The sequence below is a fragment of the Camponotus floridanus genome, unplaced genomic scaffold (assembly GCF_003227725.1).
Source record: "Camponotus floridanus strain SB8 unplaced genomic scaffold, Cflo_v7.5 scaffold365, whole genome shotgun sequence".
Classification (NCBI taxonomy): Eukaryota; Metazoa; Arthropoda; class Insecta; order Hymenoptera; family Formicidae; genus Camponotus; species Camponotus floridanus.
This window is the reverse complement of record NW_020229509.1, coordinates 93,615-112,045: the sequence shown is the minus strand read 5'-3', so window position 1 is coordinate 112,045 and position 18,431 is coordinate 93,615. Positions and strand designations below refer to the sequence as shown.

The 18,431-nt window shown below is 41.5% G+C and overlaps 1 protein-coding gene across 2 annotated transcripts; it reads left to right on the top strand.

Moving 5' to 3' along the window:
- The first annotated feature begins 13,700 nt into the window (after positions 1-13,700).
- On the top strand, positions 13,701-15,551 carry LOC112638768 (cytochrome P450 4C1-like). 2 transcript variants are annotated; one of them, XM_025410981.1, is made up of 6 exons: positions 13,701-13,837; positions 14,072-14,178; positions 14,269-14,337; positions 14,533-14,701; positions 14,888-15,067; positions 15,132-15,551. In XM_025410981.1, the coding sequence occupies exons 2-6, from the start codon at positions 14,092-14,094 to the stop codon at positions 15,332-15,334; spliced, it is 708 nt and encodes a 235-aa protein (XP_025266766.1). In that variant the 5' UTR covers positions 13,701-13,837; positions 14,072-14,091; the 3' UTR covers positions 15,335-15,551. The 2 variants fall into 2 exon arrangements, with proteins under 2 accessions (XP_025266766.1, XP_025266765.1); XM_025410980.1 differs by having other exon boundaries at positions 13,701-14,178.
- Positions 15,552-18,431: the final 2,880 nt, after the last annotated feature.

Genomic DNA, 18,431 nt, shown 5'->3' with positions numbered 1-18,431 from the left:
GGTGGGTGCCAGAGGCGTCGGGTTACAGGGTCAGGAATTTACTCGCGGAGAACTGTTACCATCAACGTCTTTATTTTACAAACTCATAAACAATAAATCGATAAAGAACAAATGGACAACAGTATCAGTCAGGAACAAATAAAGAAACTAATAAACTAATAAACAAAGAAACTAATAAACAATAGTATAAACAACTATATAGTGGCGACAGCGTCGTCACAAGCGCTTTATCGAATTGATTATAACCGACACGCCTGACATAGAAAATTTTTTTTACCAAACACTCGGTATACCAATTGCTATGTCAGCTTGAAGTAAGCATGTGTTACGTCCAGGCCCGAGGAAGGATGGGCCGAAGGAAGGGTAACACTTGTATCCCGAGAACAGGTGCCTTAAGGGCAAGTGTCTCGGGTCGAGCGAGCTTGCGGGAGAGCCAAAGATAGGTCAACGACCACAAAGATCGATTTTACTCTATTTTTGGTCCGAATGCCCGCTCGACGGTCCCCTTTTTGGTAAAGGAACTTAATCCTTTTTACCCGGGACGGGACCAAGTGCGATTCAGGAGCGTGGGTGATGAGGGGGAATTGATTAAGTTAGATTCGAAAGAAATAAAATTAATTAAATTTATTGTACATTATAAAAGAGATAAAAACTTACATAAACATTTTGGTTACGGCTCTAGTACAATATTAAGTGTGATTGTTTGTATGTGTGTGGGTGCATTAAGCGTGATTGTGTGTGTATGTGTGTGTGTATGCGAGACGGGGTGAGGTTAGTCGGAATCTGGACGATATCTTTCCCGGAAGAATTCTACGGGAATAGCGATGGGATATCCGGTGAAGGGAGTAAAGCAAGGGATGGGAATGTCAGAAGGGGCGGTGCGGAGAAAGGCCTTGAGAGTTGGAATATGAATAGGACTAGAGCCCAAGGTGAATTGACCCGGGAGGATGGCGTGAGAGTACGGAGGATAAGTCGAGCTGAGAATTTAGGAGACGATCCGATCACTAAGATTGATGTCGGAGTAAACAGGGGGAGAAAGAGAAGGAGGAGACAAGAGATGAGGATCTGGGACTGGCGAGTGGGGTAGAGAAGGAGAGGGTGATAACTGCGGAAAATCAGGTTGCGTGTCGTACACTGGGGAATAGCTGGGAGGAAGAGTTCCCGAAGACAGATACGGGGAGTAATTAGGGGGAGAAGGTTGTTGGACAGATACGAGGAGTCTCGCGTACTTCCTTGGAAATTCAAAAAAATTCGGGTGATGGGAAGATTCGTGTTTATATCGTTTAGATTTAGAGTGAAAGAGGGGTCAGCGACAGCCCGAGCCAGTAATCGGCAGGTACGACGATTGCGTCGGTATCGGAGGCGCTTTGCGTGAGCCCTAGCGGATCTCCTCGAAGGTTCCACTAGAGAAGCGATTATTATCAATAAAGGAAGATGGGGGGAGAGGAACTTAATAAATAAAAGATAAGACTTACTATTTGAAAAGCGTGCACAAATCGATACAAATTATTGCTGGGCCCCCTTGGCGTTGAGGATAGCGAGATATTAGCGCTGAATTGATTCTGGATATAGTTGTTGAAGAGGGTGGTTGCTGCCGGACCTCCTTGGTTAAGATTTTTGCACTGACTTGATAAGCAAGTATGTAACCGAACAACTATATAAGTATGTAACTGAGCAAATACGTAAATAGGTGAACTAGTAAGCGAAGAAAAAAATGGATGTATGTCTGTGTCGATTTGTCCAAAGTTCGCGCTTATATATCGTTTTGGATTACCCTCTCCCAGCGTGAGGAATAAGGGAAGAGAATAGAAACCCTCGTTAGATTTCCGTGGTCTCCTTCCTGTCCCTACTTATGAACATGTTAAAACAAATGCAACAAATCAGAATTTTATTACATTTGTCCGCGAATAGGAGAGCATCTTCCAAAACGGGGGACTTAGGATTCTCAGTATCGGAGGTAGTGGTAATTTATGCTTTATAAGATGCGTCTGTTGGAGATAAAGGGATGACTTTTACTACCCCCTTGAGATAAAACGGGTGCGACATCCGGTCACTCGCGTTTTGTAAATAGTTTTCTTTATTTTCTGTAGCTTGTTTGAATTTTGTGAGTTTTTTTTTAGTGATCAGAAAATATCAAATTCGTCTGACTGACTGCCGCCTTATTTAGCCAGATGCTACTTTTATCAGTCCGGGAATATCTGATTGTTATTCTGGAGTATTTACTGAGAATCCTACTTCAATTTAACTATCATTAACGATTTTCGGAAGTCGTGCACATGTGCGCCAGATAAGGGAAAGAAAAGAATCGTGAGCTCCTCTGGACGTAACACATGTAATCGTAATTTTCATAATGAGTTATATTTTTGTTACAGGAAATACAAAGTTGGAAAAAATTGTCTGCCAATATCCTTAGAAAATTAGGAATATGTGAAGATCATTTCGTTATGACATTTACAAACGCAACAAAAGTACGATTAAGAAAGGATGCTATACCAATTGCGTATGAAAATGCTGGCTCAAATTCTGCAAACGAAAATGTTGAAGTAGGTGAAATGCAAAGATATATTACAGAAGCACTTTCACCCAACGATAAAAATCTAATAATGGAGGAACAAATATCTGAAGAGTGTGCTTTATGGACATACAGGCCTGCAGCTTTAAATTTCGAAATATCTGCGGAAGAAGAAAACGTAATGGAATGGATGCATTTGGAAACACTCATACATCAAGATATTGAATGTAAAAGCAATGAAAGAAATATTGAATGCAAAGATGATAGCATTGCAAGAAATAATAAAAGAAAAAAGTGATCTAAAAGCAAAAAACAAAGCATTGAAAATTGAGAATTTGAATTTGCGGCAAAAAATTAAGCGCTTAGAATTTCGAATTCAAAGGATGGCACAAACATGTAAGTGTAAAAATTCAAATAAAAAGAAAGAAAAGAAAAAAGTGCTCAAAAATTTAATAAATGCACAAGAACTGCATCCTGTAGCAAAGACCATGATACATTTACAACTGCATACACCACGTACACGATATACTGAGGAAGAGAAAATACTTTCAAAACAATTATATTATTATTAAGCGTCAGCATTTTGCCGTTTGAAGAAAGCAGGTTGCAATTTCCCTTGTTATAGTCTCACAGACTTATTTAAACATTAGTACCTATATATAATTAAATTAAGTGTCAGCATGAAATATTGTTGAGAAATGCGGCAGCCTGATAGAATCGCTGCCTCAGCAATCCAAGCGTAAGAACGTTCACCCGGAAGCGCGAAAACGCTAACGAAGGAATTCAATTTTGAACTCCCTACGTTAGCACTTGGACTTTGGACGACCCGGAAAAACCTCCATGACCATACATGGTCATGTCGCCGGGCGATCCCCTCCAAAAATCCCCGAAATTAAGGGAATAAAAGCCGTCCACCGCGGATCCGCGGCGGACAGTCATAAACAGTGAATCTATAGTCAGAACAGTGCGCGAAGACTAATCATTAAATTGTGCAACGAGAACAACCGTTGATAAGACATAGTGCGAAACCGAGGGCTAGCCGCCAAACCGAGCTACGAAGCCCCCGACATAATAACTAATCACGAAAGGATCCAGGAAAGGACGACATTAAGGCTTGAGTAAACCGACTAAAGATAAGGGATAAATAAGTATATTCTGTATAATAAATTTCTATTGCTAAACAATTGGAGCGACTATTTTCCTCTCCCGGCTACCCCACACCCTGTGCCGCGCCGGGCACAACATCTTTGGTGGCAGCGATGGGATAGCCAAGGTCCAGGACTGTAGAAAAGCTCCTGAAGAAAAAAACTCCTTAACTCCTGCAACAGAAAAGAAAACAGAGAATTAAAAGAGCCACTGCTATACTAAGCAGATAGACTTAAACACGGCAACACGTAACATATACGGACGACAGTGATAAAAAGAAATCACGGCCAAGCAGCTGAAAGGAAACACCAGCGCCCAAGGACCAGCGTCGATCCACGGTCAAGGCAACGCAACGCGGACGGACAACGCATCGCCGACGGACAACGCACCAACGCGGGATCCAGCAGCGTCAGCAGTCGAGCGACCCGAATAGCAACCCGATACGCGACCATGCGAGCCATTGTACTACTAATGTAAGTCAAAATTTACAATTAAATGTCGGAGCCAACAAAGCGAGTTAGGTTTCACCCGCGATTTCTAAGCGAGCCAACGCGACTAGAGAATAGGTCAGGACTTATACCACCGATACAAGTAGCGGAAGAAGCTGTCCGCGACATACGAGATAGCGTGCGAAAAAATTTAGAAAATTATTATCCGAGTTCTGAGTCACCCGAAGCGCGTAATATTGACACTTCCGAACAAAACGGATCACGCGTTAATCAAGTAACATTCCGAAGAAATTATTCGCCATTATCCGTCGACCTTAGTATTTTAAATCCGGGAAGAAATATGAACCACGAAGCTGTCGAAAGAGAAATTGAGCGCATGCGAGCGCAACAAGCCGAACAAGGTGCCGCTGCAACCCATGAGGATGCCGGCGTCCACCCGGCCGAGGGCACAAGTAATATCTTGTTAGCCGAACTCATCCAAAACTTTCGCGAAATGCAGGCAGAAATAATAAACCTACGCGAACAAATGCACAATATGCTTACTAATCGAGGAAATATAAATAAAACACGAGTAAATTCAGACGATGTCCCCCTCGATATAACATACGGCCGCACTGAAAGAGATATAAGAAATAGGCGTAGCGCCGCCCCGCACTACTTACCATTAAAAGAAGCGCGAATAATGATTCCCGAGTTTGACGGAACATCGCGGCATAAGTTACAAGAATTTCTTAACGCTTGTACATACGCGGTACAAAACATTAATCCCGCGGATGAAGAGTCATTGATGCAAGCAATTCTGTACACTAAGCTAAAAGGAAAAGCTATGCAAGATTTTGAAACGCGAGACGTACAAACCTTCGAAGAATTGAAGCAACAACTCGAAGCTTGCTATCAGGCGAAGCAAAGCACGACGCACTTACAGATCGAGTTCAACTCTTTGAAACAAAAATCAAGTGAAAGTGCTTACGCTTTCGCACAGCGTGTTGATTTAATAGCCATGAAATTATACGAATCCATGGTGGAAGGAGAGGAACGATCCTCTACCTTTAAAAGGGCAATCCAAGAAACGATTAAAAAACAAGCTTTAATAAATTATCAAATTGGACTGCGAGAAGAATTAAAGACTCTCGTACGTTCACAAAGGTATACCACGCTCCAGGAAGCTATAAACGGCGCGAGCATGGAAGAAAAACTTATTGGACCAACAGGCACCCGAGCTTATGGTTTCGCAAATAAAAATAAAAATGACAATAAACCAACGCGAGCAAATAGAGATCCAAATATTCAATGCTTTAAATGCGGAAAAAATGGACATTACGGACGCGACTGTCGAAACAGCAAATTTACGTTACCAAAACCAGAAAAAAATTCGCGAGTAAATACCGTGAATAAATTTTGCAAGCATTGTAAAAAGTCAGGACACACCCGTGAGGAATGTTGGAATTTGAACGGACATCCTAAAGTAAATAACACTAAAAACCGTGATTCCAAGCCAATTAATAAAATAAAGCATAAAGAAAGCGTGAGCAAAAAACTCCGCATAGACAGAGGAAAAAGAGCACTGACTCCTCAAGCGATAGCGAAGGAGAAGAGGAGGAAGCGAGAAAAAAACAACCGCGACCTGCCTCAGAATATCGCATAACACATGTTAAAAATACGCACACGTCAGCCAAAGATGAGCTGCTGCAAGTATCATTACCGATCCGTGAAGCGAAGGGCGAAACGATAAACATGCTGTACGATTCCGGATCAACAATTTCTCTAATTAAATTAAAAAATTTGAAGGACGATACACCTATATATGAAAAGAAAAATGCGCATTAGATATAGTCGGACCATTAACCATCACTAATAATGGAAATAAATATTTATTGACTTTCCAAGACAATTTAACTAAATTTAGTAAGGCAATTCCGATTCCGAACCAAGAAGCAAACACCATTAGTAAAGAATTTGTTACAAAAATAATACTCGAACACGGGATACCGGAAAAAATTTTAACAGATCAAGGAACGAATTTCCTTAGCGAAATATTTAAGAATACTTGTAAACTATTGAAAATAAATAAAATATAAACAACCGCGTATCACCCGGAAAGTAACGGCGCGTTAGAACGATCGCATCGAACATTAACAGAGTATCTAAGACATTATATAAATGAAGACCAAACTGATTGGCACGAATGGATACCGTTCGCAATGTTCACATACAACACAACGCCGCACACCGCTACAGGGTATACACCCTTCGAGTTAATATACGGACATCAAGCAGAAATTCCAACAGCGCTAACTAAACCGCCTAAACCGACGTACAATTACGATGATTACGCGCAAGAATTGAAAGAAAGACTACGTGCAACTAATCAGCTTGCGAAAGAACATTTAAAAGAAGAAAAATTTAAAGCAAAAAAGCAGTATAATAAAAATACAAGGGAAGCACATTTTAAGATAGGCGACAAAGTATTGATCTACGACGAAACTCTGCGACGAGGAAGATCAAAGAAATTAGAATTCTTAGATCGTTATGGACTGGGCCATATACGATCTTAGAGAAAAATTCGGACGTGAATTACACCGTAAAAAAAGAAAGAAAAACCGTGCGCATGCACATAAATAAATTAAAATTATTTATAGAAAATTAAGGGAAAAAATGAATAAAACTTACCGAGAAGGAGGCTGCAGCACACCGCTACGGCCTGCGCGGCACTCACAGGCCAGCCGCCAAAAGCTGCGACGGTCCAACTGCCGCTGGAAACGAAGACGGGCCCACAGCCCAGGAAGATCCAATGGTTCCCAGGGCACCTTCAAACGAACTTGTCGACTGCCGGTGGATAAATCCACCCGCACCGACAAACCATATGGTCCCCGTGAATATACACGGTCACAAGCTTGACCAAAGGGCTCAGGAAGTGATACCCTTTCATCAGCGGGCACTCGCGACGTCAGTTCGATAAACTCTAACAGGCACTCCTCGTTAATAAACTTTTCCAAATAATATAAATAAATAATAAATGAAATTATTCTACATCTAAAAGAAGCGATAGTACAGTTACCGCAAGGAGCATATTTTCCTTTTCAAATAAAAAACGACGAATGGCTAACGATCGAAAATTATATAAAAGTAAGCGCGTATTGCGAGAAAACAAGCATATACACAATCTTAAATATAATTCCGTTACCGACACCTAACTACGAAAATAATTTTATACATACGGAAGTAGCTAATATGTTGATTGCTGTAAATAAAGAAACACATATTTAATTCTAAGAAAACAAGATTTAAACGAGTGTACAAATAATAATAATTTATATATATGCGAAAAGAATCAACCGATCTATTATGTTAATGAAAATACACCGTGCGAAGCGAAAATTTATGTACAAGGACAAAACTATCGAAATCAATGTAATATAGGTNGGATCGATGTAGCCGGACATCGTCCAATTAAACAGCGATTTATCCGTTTCGCCGAAAATCAAGAAGCTATCTACGCGGAGGTAGATAAAATGTTAGCGGCAAAAATAATAGAACCGTCGAAGAGCGAATGGTCTAGTCCGATAGTTATGATCAAAAAGCCGAATGGTAGCTATAGATTCTGTCTGGATTTTCGAAAATTAAATAGCGTTTCGAAAAAGGATGCGTATCCGTTACCATACATGAACGCCATCCTGGATAAATTGCGATCAGCCAGTTATATTTCGACGATCGACTTAAGTCAGGCGTATTTCCAGATTCCGCTGGAAAGAGATAGTCGCGAGTTAACGGCATTCACGGTACCGGGGAAAGGATTATTTCATTTCACCCGCATGCCGTACGGGCTCACCGGTGCCCCCGCGACGTTTCAGCGATTGCTCGATCGACTCATAGGTCCCGAGATGGAACCTCACGCTTTCGCTTATTTAGACGACATCGTGGTCGTAACGCGTACTTTTGACGAACATTTAATTTGGCTAAAACGTGTATTAGATCGGATTAAAGAGGCAGGTCTAACAATAAACCCAGAAAAGAGCAAATTCTGTAGATCTCAAGTTAAATATCTCGGGTTTCTAATTCAACAGGAAGGGCTTAAGGTAGACCCTGACAAAACCGCGCCGATAGTCGAGTATCCGCCGCCGAAAAATATAAAGCAGTTAAGACGGTTTATTGGAATGGCGTCTGGTATCGTCGGTTTATACCACAATGTGCAACTCAGTTAGAACCGCTAACTCGTCTCCTCCGAAAGAATTTCTCTTGGGAGTGGGGGGATGAACAAAGAAATGCATTCGAAGCAATTAAATCGCGCATTACGTCACCGCCTACGCTGTCGTGTCCGAATTTCGGACTACCGTTCACCTTGCAGACGGATGCGAGCTCGGTTGGTCTAGGAGCGGTCTTAACGCAGGAATCGGACGGCGTAGAACATGTCATCGCGTTCGCGAGTAGGGCGCTGTCGGAGGCCGAAAAGAGATACTCCACGACAGAACAGGAGTGTTTGGCTGTCGTTTGGTCCATCAAAAAGTTCAGACCGTACCTCGAAGGGTATAATTTTAAAGTTATCACGGACCATAGTAGCTTGAGATGGCTTCACAATTTAAAGAATCCGACTGGCCGTTTAGCGCGATGGGCCTTGGAGCTCTTAGAGTACGATTATAAGATCGAACACCGGAAGGGAGCGTTGCACCATGTTCCCGACGCGTTGTCGCGCATGTACGAGGATACCGCGGAATTATGCGCTGTAGCGATTACCGGAGACGCTTGGTACGACGCGCGCGTTCGAAACGTGGAAAACGAGCCGCGTAAAAATCAGGGCTGGAAAATTAATAACGACCAGCTGTATTTCCGAAAACCGAGCGCCGTCGTTTCCCAGGTTGTCGACGATCTCGAGCAATGGAAATTAGTCCTGCCGAGAGAAGCGCGCGCGAACGTTATCAGAGAGGCTCACGACACTCCACAAGCCGGTCATCACGGAGTGGAGAAAACTTATCAACGGGTAGCGACGCGTTATTTCTGGCCGCGAATGTTTAAGGAAGTTGCCGGTTATGTTCGACATTGCGATGTTTGCCAACGGACTAAGGTGGAACAGAATTTGCCGATGGGTTTGATGGGGCGTAGGGCTGTCGAGACTCCGTGGACGGTGGTCGCCACGGATATTATGGGGCCGTTTCCGCCGAGTAAGAACGGGAACGCGTACATCTTGGTCATGCAAGACCTGTTTACTAAGTGGATTGAATGTTGCCCCCTGCGAAAAGCGACCGGCAAAAAGATCCGCGAGCTTTTGACAGAAGTAATCGTAAATCGATGGGGCGCGCCGCGAGTGCTTCTGACGGATAACGGCACTGAGTTCATTAACCGCGAACTGCAGGCTTTTGCGGAGGAGCACGGCATAACTCACACGACTGTGCCTCCATACCATCCTCAGGCGAACCCTGTGGAGCGCGTGAATAGGGTAATTAAGACCATGATAACGGCCTTTCTGGAAAGCGATCACCGCGAGTGGGACCTGCACTTGGCTGAGTTCCGATTCGCGTACAATACAGCGTACCATACTTCGCTACACGCCACTCCTGCGTTTTTAAATTTTGGTAGGGAACCGCAGCCGATAAATACCGTGCGTGGAAGACACGAGCCGGCTGTCGAGGTCGCGGAGACGAATCCCGCGAGGTGGAAAGAACGCATGGAGAGGATAAAAGTGTTACGCGAATGGATAATCGAAAACTTGGAAGCTGCGCATGAAAAACAGTCGCGATATTACAATCTGCGTAGGAGAGATCAACGGTTTGCGATTGGCGAGCGAGTTCTGAAGCGGCAACATATCTTATCGTCGGCCGCTCAGAACATATCGGCTAAGTTAGCGACCAAATTCCACGGTCCTTTTACTATCGCGAAAATATTATCGCCCGTGGTTTATGAGTTACGTGATGACGCGGGTAGATCATTAGGTAAGGTGCATATCAAAGATTTGAAATTGTATAATGTACCACCTCCTACCCTTCCCGTAGGCAATTAACTAGAAAAAAGGAAAGAAGCGACGATGTCTCGCAGGTTCCTGGAGCAATACAGGGACGTATTCGAGGCTGTCGACGAGGCGCGTCCAGGTTTCTGGACGGCGCTGGACGAGGAGGCCCGACGAATAATGGAGGGCCGCACAACCACCAGAGGCGCCGTAGTGCGCGAGTTCCCCGCCCAAGTGGAGGCTGGAGTGCAGGCTGTCGTAACCACCCGGGACGCTGGTTCCCAGGGGGCTATCGGGAGCCGCAGTGAGGTGGCGATCCAGGTATCGCCGAGGCACCCCGAGCCGGACTCCACGTCCCCAGATGGGCGGGAGGCTTCTTCCCCCGCCCGGGAGTGCGTGGGTCCGGTTGCCGGGCCCTCTTCTTCCTCCTCATCGGTTCCGCGGCGGCGTCGAGGCTGCTGGAACTGCGGCTCCAGAAGGCACGTAGCCGGTGTGTGCCCATCGACAGAGAAGAGACTTTTCTGCTTCCGCTGTGGGACTCAGGGAGTCACGATAAAAGCGTGCCCCAATTGTCGCGAGGAATGGCGGGCGCAAGGCCCGTATAAAGAGGGAAAGGGCCATGACAGGCCCGTCCGCCGAGCGGTCAAAGGACCCGGCAAAGGGACCGCCCAAGACCCTATTGAAGGCTGTCGTCGCGTTGCGAAGGCTATCGACCCCCCCCTGTTTACCAGGCGAGGGGTATGTAATAGTAGGCCCTTAATAAACTTATTTTCTCACTTTGTATTCGGCGTTATCTTCGTATTTTTTCCTTCTTTCTTCCTTTTCGCCTAACTCCCCCTAAGTAGGTTAGCGTAGACGACGGGGCAGTCGCCCCGTAACCATCGCGCGACGTAAAACGCGATATAACGGGCCCAGAACCCTACCGAGAGACAAGATCGCGACGTAAGCTCGAGAGAGGCCGGATTAAACGGCTCTCTATTAGTGGAACCAATTCCTCAGCTAACATTAATTTTCGTGTTGTTTGATTGTTTTGTTTGTTATTTGTCGCACCTCCTCGACTCCGGGGACTTCGGCCGCCCGAACGAAGGCGAGCGGACGGTGCGGTCCGCCTTAGCGGCCGCCGTGGGTAGCCGAAGCCGATGGGCTCTCTCTTGGCATGGGGGGATGTGACGTGGCCGTCCCGTCGCGTCTATCCGCCCCGGCAATCTTGACGGGGCGCGAGCCGAGTGGCCGCGCCAAAGGTTGAGAGAGAGAGAGAGAGCTACCGAATTCCCCGGAGAGACGAGCGAATGAGTATAATTGCGTGTAGTATTAATTCTTTTTGTTTTCTTCCATCCTTTATTTTGTATCGAGTCGGCTTGAGGCGCCTCACCATCGAGCACCGAAGAACAGGGGAGAACATCATCGCCTCCCCGCGACCGCTAAGAACGACAGCCAAGGGAAACTCATAAGAGCGGAGGATCCTGTCCCGGAAAGCCCGGCATCATAGTTCCGGACCGGGGAGAGCCGCATAGCCTCCCCTCGACAGCCGGGAACGACAGCCGCTGCGACAGCCATCCTCCTGGAGAGGATGCGTGCGGGAAGGACCTCACCCGGGCCATATAAGGGCCCGCAGCGACGTTCAAGTTTGGCGCTATTTCGCGCGGGGCGCGAAAATGCCTCGCGTGGCGCGCGAGGCGCCAGGACCTCGCGCGTGTCGGCCGCTAATTGGCCGGGGGTCCGCGCATCCCCCTGCGCGGCCAACGACCCCGCTATCGACCCTGGATCGCGAGATCCAGGGCTCACTTGGTCGCAGCCGCTCGACTCGTATAGGCGAAGACGCATATTGTGTATTGTATTGTCGTGTGAGCTCGAGAACGAGACGAAACTTGGAGGACGAGGCCGAGGATCATCCCCACAGCAGGAGGAGCTCCGTCGGTGAGGTTGCCCACGTAATTTTGGTACTCCGCGAGCGTGATCGTGTCCGCTCGCCGGCCGTTCTGTCGCCGTCGCCATTACGGCTTATCGCGACCGCTCGAGCCTTCTGCCGAGTCGGTCGATTTTGTGTATTTCGGGCGACTGGAGACAAGCGACCGAGGAAGCGCGGACACTGGCGACGGAAGTGCGTATCGTAGGGTAATTCTCGTCTCTCTCCGGGTATCAGAGTGCGTAATACGCGTAGCATCCGACCAGCGGGTATCGACCGCGTGCGTCGTAAATCGCGAGAAATGCGTAGTTCGTACGGGCTGTCGTCTGGTTGTCGAAGCCGCGTCTCGCACCTCTGAAATATGTCTCAGAGCGAGTCTGTGGAAGTAATTATTCGTGATTAATGAGTCTTCGTGTATTTTAATCGTTCGTGAATCTGGCGCGAACCTGAGTATTATTGTCGCGTCTATTGTGTGCGTGTGAGTTATTCGTCTCGCAAGAAGGAACGTAATTCCTCGAAATTGTCGCGGTGTGCGGGTATCGCCCGATTCTAAGTATTGAGGCCGGAGGTCAGGAAATTCCTGGCGAATAGCACGGCTATCGAAGGAGGCGCGGTGCGGGACTGTCGCCCGGCCTTCCTTATTTCCTTGATAAGAGAAAACAATTAATTCTCACGCTGTCGAAGGTATCGGGGGTGTGACACGACATTGCCGCATCGCCCCGATTGCCAGAAATATTTGAGTTGCGAGCGTCGCCGAAAAAGGCGGAAAAATCTCCGACCGCCGCCGGCTATCGAACTTCGCCGGTATCGTCCGCCCATCGTATGCGGGATCTCTCCTCGCGGAATTCATATCTTGTCGCTTATTGCGTAGCTGACCGGCTACCTTATTTCTGGGTTGTCGACTCCGAGCACGCTCGGAGGAAATTGCGAAATACGCAGCTAATTAGTAGGATCTCCGCGAGGCTGTCGAAGCTGCGAATTATAGGCTGGTATTATCTCTCTTTCTCGTATGGTAAGCCAGTTATTGAGAATTCGAATTACCAAATTCAGTTATATCAAGTATTGTTCTCAGGAGCTTCGATTTTAGGAAGCCGCCGTAACAGACGTTCTTTGTTAGACCGAGAATATCGCGCGATTTTCGAGCGTTTCGAGAATCATTGTCCGTTCATGTCTAGTACGTTATTTCTGTTTTCATTCTGTAGCGATTTTTACTTCTTTTTGTTAATCACTTTTCTGATTATCTACGTTCTTAATAAACCTGTTATTTTCTTATTTATTAAATCTCGCGTTCTTTATTTGACTGGCGATCGTCCGTAATTTCTGTGTTCGTCTTTGTCTGTTAATTTAGTAAGCTCGCTCAATCAATTCACTTTTTCTTGCAAACCCCGCCCCTCTACCGTTAGGCGAGCTAGCCAGCCCGTGGCGAAGCGGGCTGTCGTACTCTTTCGCGTTTTTCGAAGAATTCGTGAAACTGGTACGTGAGAGACCGTACCTGGCGCCCAGTTCTGAGGTAACGAGACGGCCTTCGCTCCGCCGCGGCTCGCGTGCGGACAACCTCCATCCCTGTCCCGCCGATCGCGAGTACATAAAACCCTTGTATTTTGACGGCGCTTCCGCTCCCCCGCGAGAATCAAAATTTAGAATTGAAAAAGCGTCGCAATACATATTATTATTATGTATACATATTATATATACATATTATGTTATAAATATCTATGATATAATACAATTGTTGTTTAATATAAAAAATCTTGTCAAAAATTAAATATTGTACTTGTATAGATCATCGCGGAAAGAAAACTTTATCACGAACGCACCAATGACCGATACTTAAAAAACCTTGAAAGTAACAAAGAGACAGAAAATTTCGAAGTGTTTGGAAATACGTAAGAGATCAGAGCTTCTAATTTAGTTTGGCTGCGCAATTAATTTAATATTATACATTATGCTTGCATTATTTATATTAAACACATAATCACATGTAATAATACAACATACGTTTGCTGTAAAATTAAATCATTATTATTTGTAATAAAGTTTGAATTTTAAACAAGAACTGTTATTGTATAACTAAAGTGTGGCATGTAAAGGTGAAATTGTAATTAATATGCTTTTTTTAGTTAAAAAAAGTAGGCTAGCCATGTTGGACCTTTTAATAGCGGCATCTCGAGAACATTCTCTAACTGATTTGGATATCAGAGAAGAAGTTGACACTTTCATATTTGCAGTATGTATCTGTAAACTTTTTTTATTTTTTTGTACATGATATCTAAGTATGTATAACAATATAACGATATGCATACGATGATGATTATAGGGTCATGATACTACAGCGTCGGGCATAATGTTTGCTTTACTACTCTTAGCTGAGCATAAAGATATCCAGGTACCTATTTCTCACAATATATTGCGATATATAATTTAAGTTAAGATTTTATCAACGTAATAAAGATATCAAGTTCTTGTTACGATATAATTTTCCTAGATTTATTAGAATTTGATTCATTAAGAATTTATTTTTATCTGTATCACTAAAAATTAGAATTGAGAAATACATTTCATTATATTATTGATGACACAGGAGCGTGTGAGGACTGAAGTCGATACTGTGATGCAAGAGAATGGAGGAAAACTTAATATGAAGTCATTACAAAATTTATCATATTTAGACAGATGTTTAAAGGAAGCGTTACGTTTATATCCCAGCGCATCTTTGATATTACGCAAGACTGGGGATGCTGTAAAATTACGTAATTATAGTCACTTTTTGCTGCATATATTTTTGAATATGTTACATAATATGGAATATATATTATTGAATGTAAAGTAAGATTAATTAGTATTTTAACACTACAATATTGTTATATTTTATTTTTCTCAAAGAAACGCTTATTTTCGTGAATTTTAGTATTTTTCAATTTTGTAATAATTTTCAGAATCATATATCGTACCCGCTGGAACGACCGTACTTCTTAATATCTACGGAGTTCACAGAGATCCCAATTTTTGGCCAAATCCAGATATATTTGATCCGGACAGATTCTTGCCCGAAAGGATAAAGAATCGTCATCCTTATTCTTATATACCATTCAGCGCAGGACCAAGAAATTGCATAGGTGAATTAATCGCGATTTTCGTTTCTCTTCGTATCGATAATTTATCATAAATTTCAAATTGTAGGTCAACGTCTCGGTTTACTGATGATGAAAGCTATGATAGCTCTTTTGATACATAATTTTTACTTGGAACCTGTTGAGTATTTAAAAAATATTCGATTATTGTTGGATTTAGTAATACGTCCTGCTCATCCGGTTCATATAAGATTCATCCCGATCAAATGCAAACAGCCGTTTAAAAATAACGTGGATATTGCAAAAGTGTAACAAGATAATGCAGTGGGAACAATCGAAGAAAATTGTTATGCATATTATACGTTCAACATTATGAGGAAAATATTGTGTAAAGTTTAGCATTAAGTTTAATTATTAAAATATATACATAAAAATCTTATAAATCAGAACTCTAAGTACCCAAATTTAACTTATGTAAGGATCCTCTATCATGTGCAATCACAATAAAAACGTTTATCCATAAAATATATGTGTGCAAAGCTAATCAAACAATTATTTTTTTAGTCTTATTCATAGAATTAAAAAAATGTTTCAATCAACGCAATGGATATTTCCCACGAGTTTTGCGCTGGATAAAAATGAATATCTTTTTCTCGAAATAATACACGCATCATATATTAAGGTGTCAAGATTGATAGATATCTATTTCGATGATTAGAGGACGCCATAGTGGATCATGATTGCTGTTTTAATTTTCATCTTCATTTGCTGTAACAAGTTTTCTTTCTTTGGATTAATGAATTGTTTTCTACTTTTTTTGGTAAGTAGAATCTTTTTCTTCGAAATAATTTTTAATCGACGAAATATATTCATCGTATACTTGAATCGATTTACAATACTATGATTATATTTTTATATCTGCAGCAGTTTAAATTTGTCAACAAAGTTAATTAAATTAAATTTTTTTTTGTTATACGAAATAATATTTTTATGTTTTTTCTTTGTCCACTTTCAATTTTATGTGATAAATGTTTTAATTATACATTTGAAAGATGTAGTGTATTTCGAAAGATCTCCACATTATCGTACAACTTTAAATTTAATTCCTTCACACATAAAATATTATTTGTATTATATTTGTTTTTTTCTGTGTTTTAAATTAAGCGCATATTTTAAATGACATATATTTTGGTATATATTGATATTTTTGCAAAACACATCTATAAAATGTATTCCTTTTTTAAATCTCGTGGGAGACAGATCTGTCGCGTAGATTTACACTTACATCGCGAAATCGCGAAATCGCAGCTTTGTGAATTCGTGGAAAACGAAGGAAAATGGTGATTTTTCGCAGAAACGTAAATATCGATAACAGCCAGTATGACATCGATAAATTAGAATTCGGTCTGTGTAGCTGGGACTCGTAATTTACAAAGTTGTCTCTCTAAAATGTCAGTTAAGTCTTAACTAATGTTAAAATCATAGTAATCTTTGGGTAATAGCAGGCTTTCAAAATGAAAAGTATGAGGCATAATAACTACTCTTACAGAATTATTTCGAGGAAATTTTCGTTTTTTTGTCGCATGAGTGATACAAGTGAAACCGACATCGATTGGTCAGACAGAGTACGAAAAGTTGGCGCGCTGTTCTACTTTTGAGGGACCGTAAGTCATTAGCGTGAATTCATTGCATGAATTGGCGGTATCAAATCCATGTCTGGAACAAGGACCAGATTCTGGATCGGTTCACTGTGTTATTATAATGGACACGTGTTTTCACGTGCAGCAAACGTTATACGTGTGTACACAATCAACGTACGGAATACAAATTATACTTCAACTCGTCGTCAGGTGCATAATGATTCAATTATAGAACTATCTAGAATGAATTGAAAAGCAGAAAAACATTAATCTTCATAATATTTAAAACTATTTATATAAGAAAAACATTAAGCTTTATAATTCTGCATTCAGTTTTCTAAATTAAATAATTCATCATAATTTTACGTTTGTCTCTTACATTATTTTAATCACATTAGTTTTCTTTTTTTTTGGAAGCTTCGATAAATATGTATTCATAAAGTACAACATGTAGAAAGAAAACAAAAAATGACATTTAACTTTACTGATATATTTTTAAAAAAGTCTAGAATATTTTTAGAAAAGTCTGGTCTTGCTTCAGGGATTAATCTTAAATTTGAAGATGACAATATTTTCTCATCATTAATTATCCTAAATAAAAAAGTTAATCAACTAGTTTACATTATCAATCAGATTTTTTAACCTTTCCATTATCAATCAGATTTTTTAACCTTTCCAAAATCAAAAATTTGCAAGACTACAAATCACTGAAACATTATGCAAGTGTCTTGGAAGTGAATCATTAGTTTTCAATTCGAGCAGAATATTTAAGCACAAAATGAAAGTGCAAGTCCATCTTTAACAGTCCATCTTTATCACAAGCTTTAGATGTAATCGTCTGCATATCTAATCCATGAGATATTGCTCGCTCTTTTTTACTACGATGATGTAATTATAATTATCTATAATGATAATTATCTGCGATTACATAAATAAGACATTTTCTTAAAAGCAAAAACAAGAAGCAATACCGATGTCGTTGGTTATCGCTATAATATGAACCGTAGCGCGGAAATCTATGTTGAAAGGCCCCACTTTATCTTTTGTAATTGCGTGAACGATTACTTGTCGACGTTGATAAATCCTCGATTCACGATGATGCGCACCGCTTCGAAGATAGAAGCGCCTACTCTCTAAAAGTAAATCAGTGTATTATCACTCAAAAACAGTAAATAGTCACTGATTACAGCAGTTATAAGTACAGCACTGCAAATCAGTGATATTTTATTGAAAGAATCAGTTAATAATTTTGACTGTTTCAATCAGTAATATTTTTCAATATCAGTAATATTTCTTTTGTTATTGTCAGTAATATTTAATTAGAATTCATCTCTCTATCTATTTCATATAAAATTAAAAATTTTATTTACATTTACTAAATATTTATTATATTAAAAATTTTATTTTATTTATATTACATGCATATTGAACTTGTTATTTTAAATAGATAACGAACAAATAATTTTCATTAAGTCGCCAGACATTTATTTGTCCGACTTATAAAGATCGATTTAATATCTGAAGCCTCTCTATTGAGCTTGTATCAGAAATTAAATATAAAATTAGAAGTAATACTTCTAATTTTAAATGTCGCTTTTTGCAAATTTTATATAATTCTTATAACTAAAATTAAATACGAGAGAGATAGCGATTGTAGCGGTAAATGAACGAACTAGCGATTACTGGTTTTACAGTAAAATTTACTGAATTTACAATGAATTTTATTTTAACTGACCATAATCAGTGAGATATAAGATAAAATCTTATTT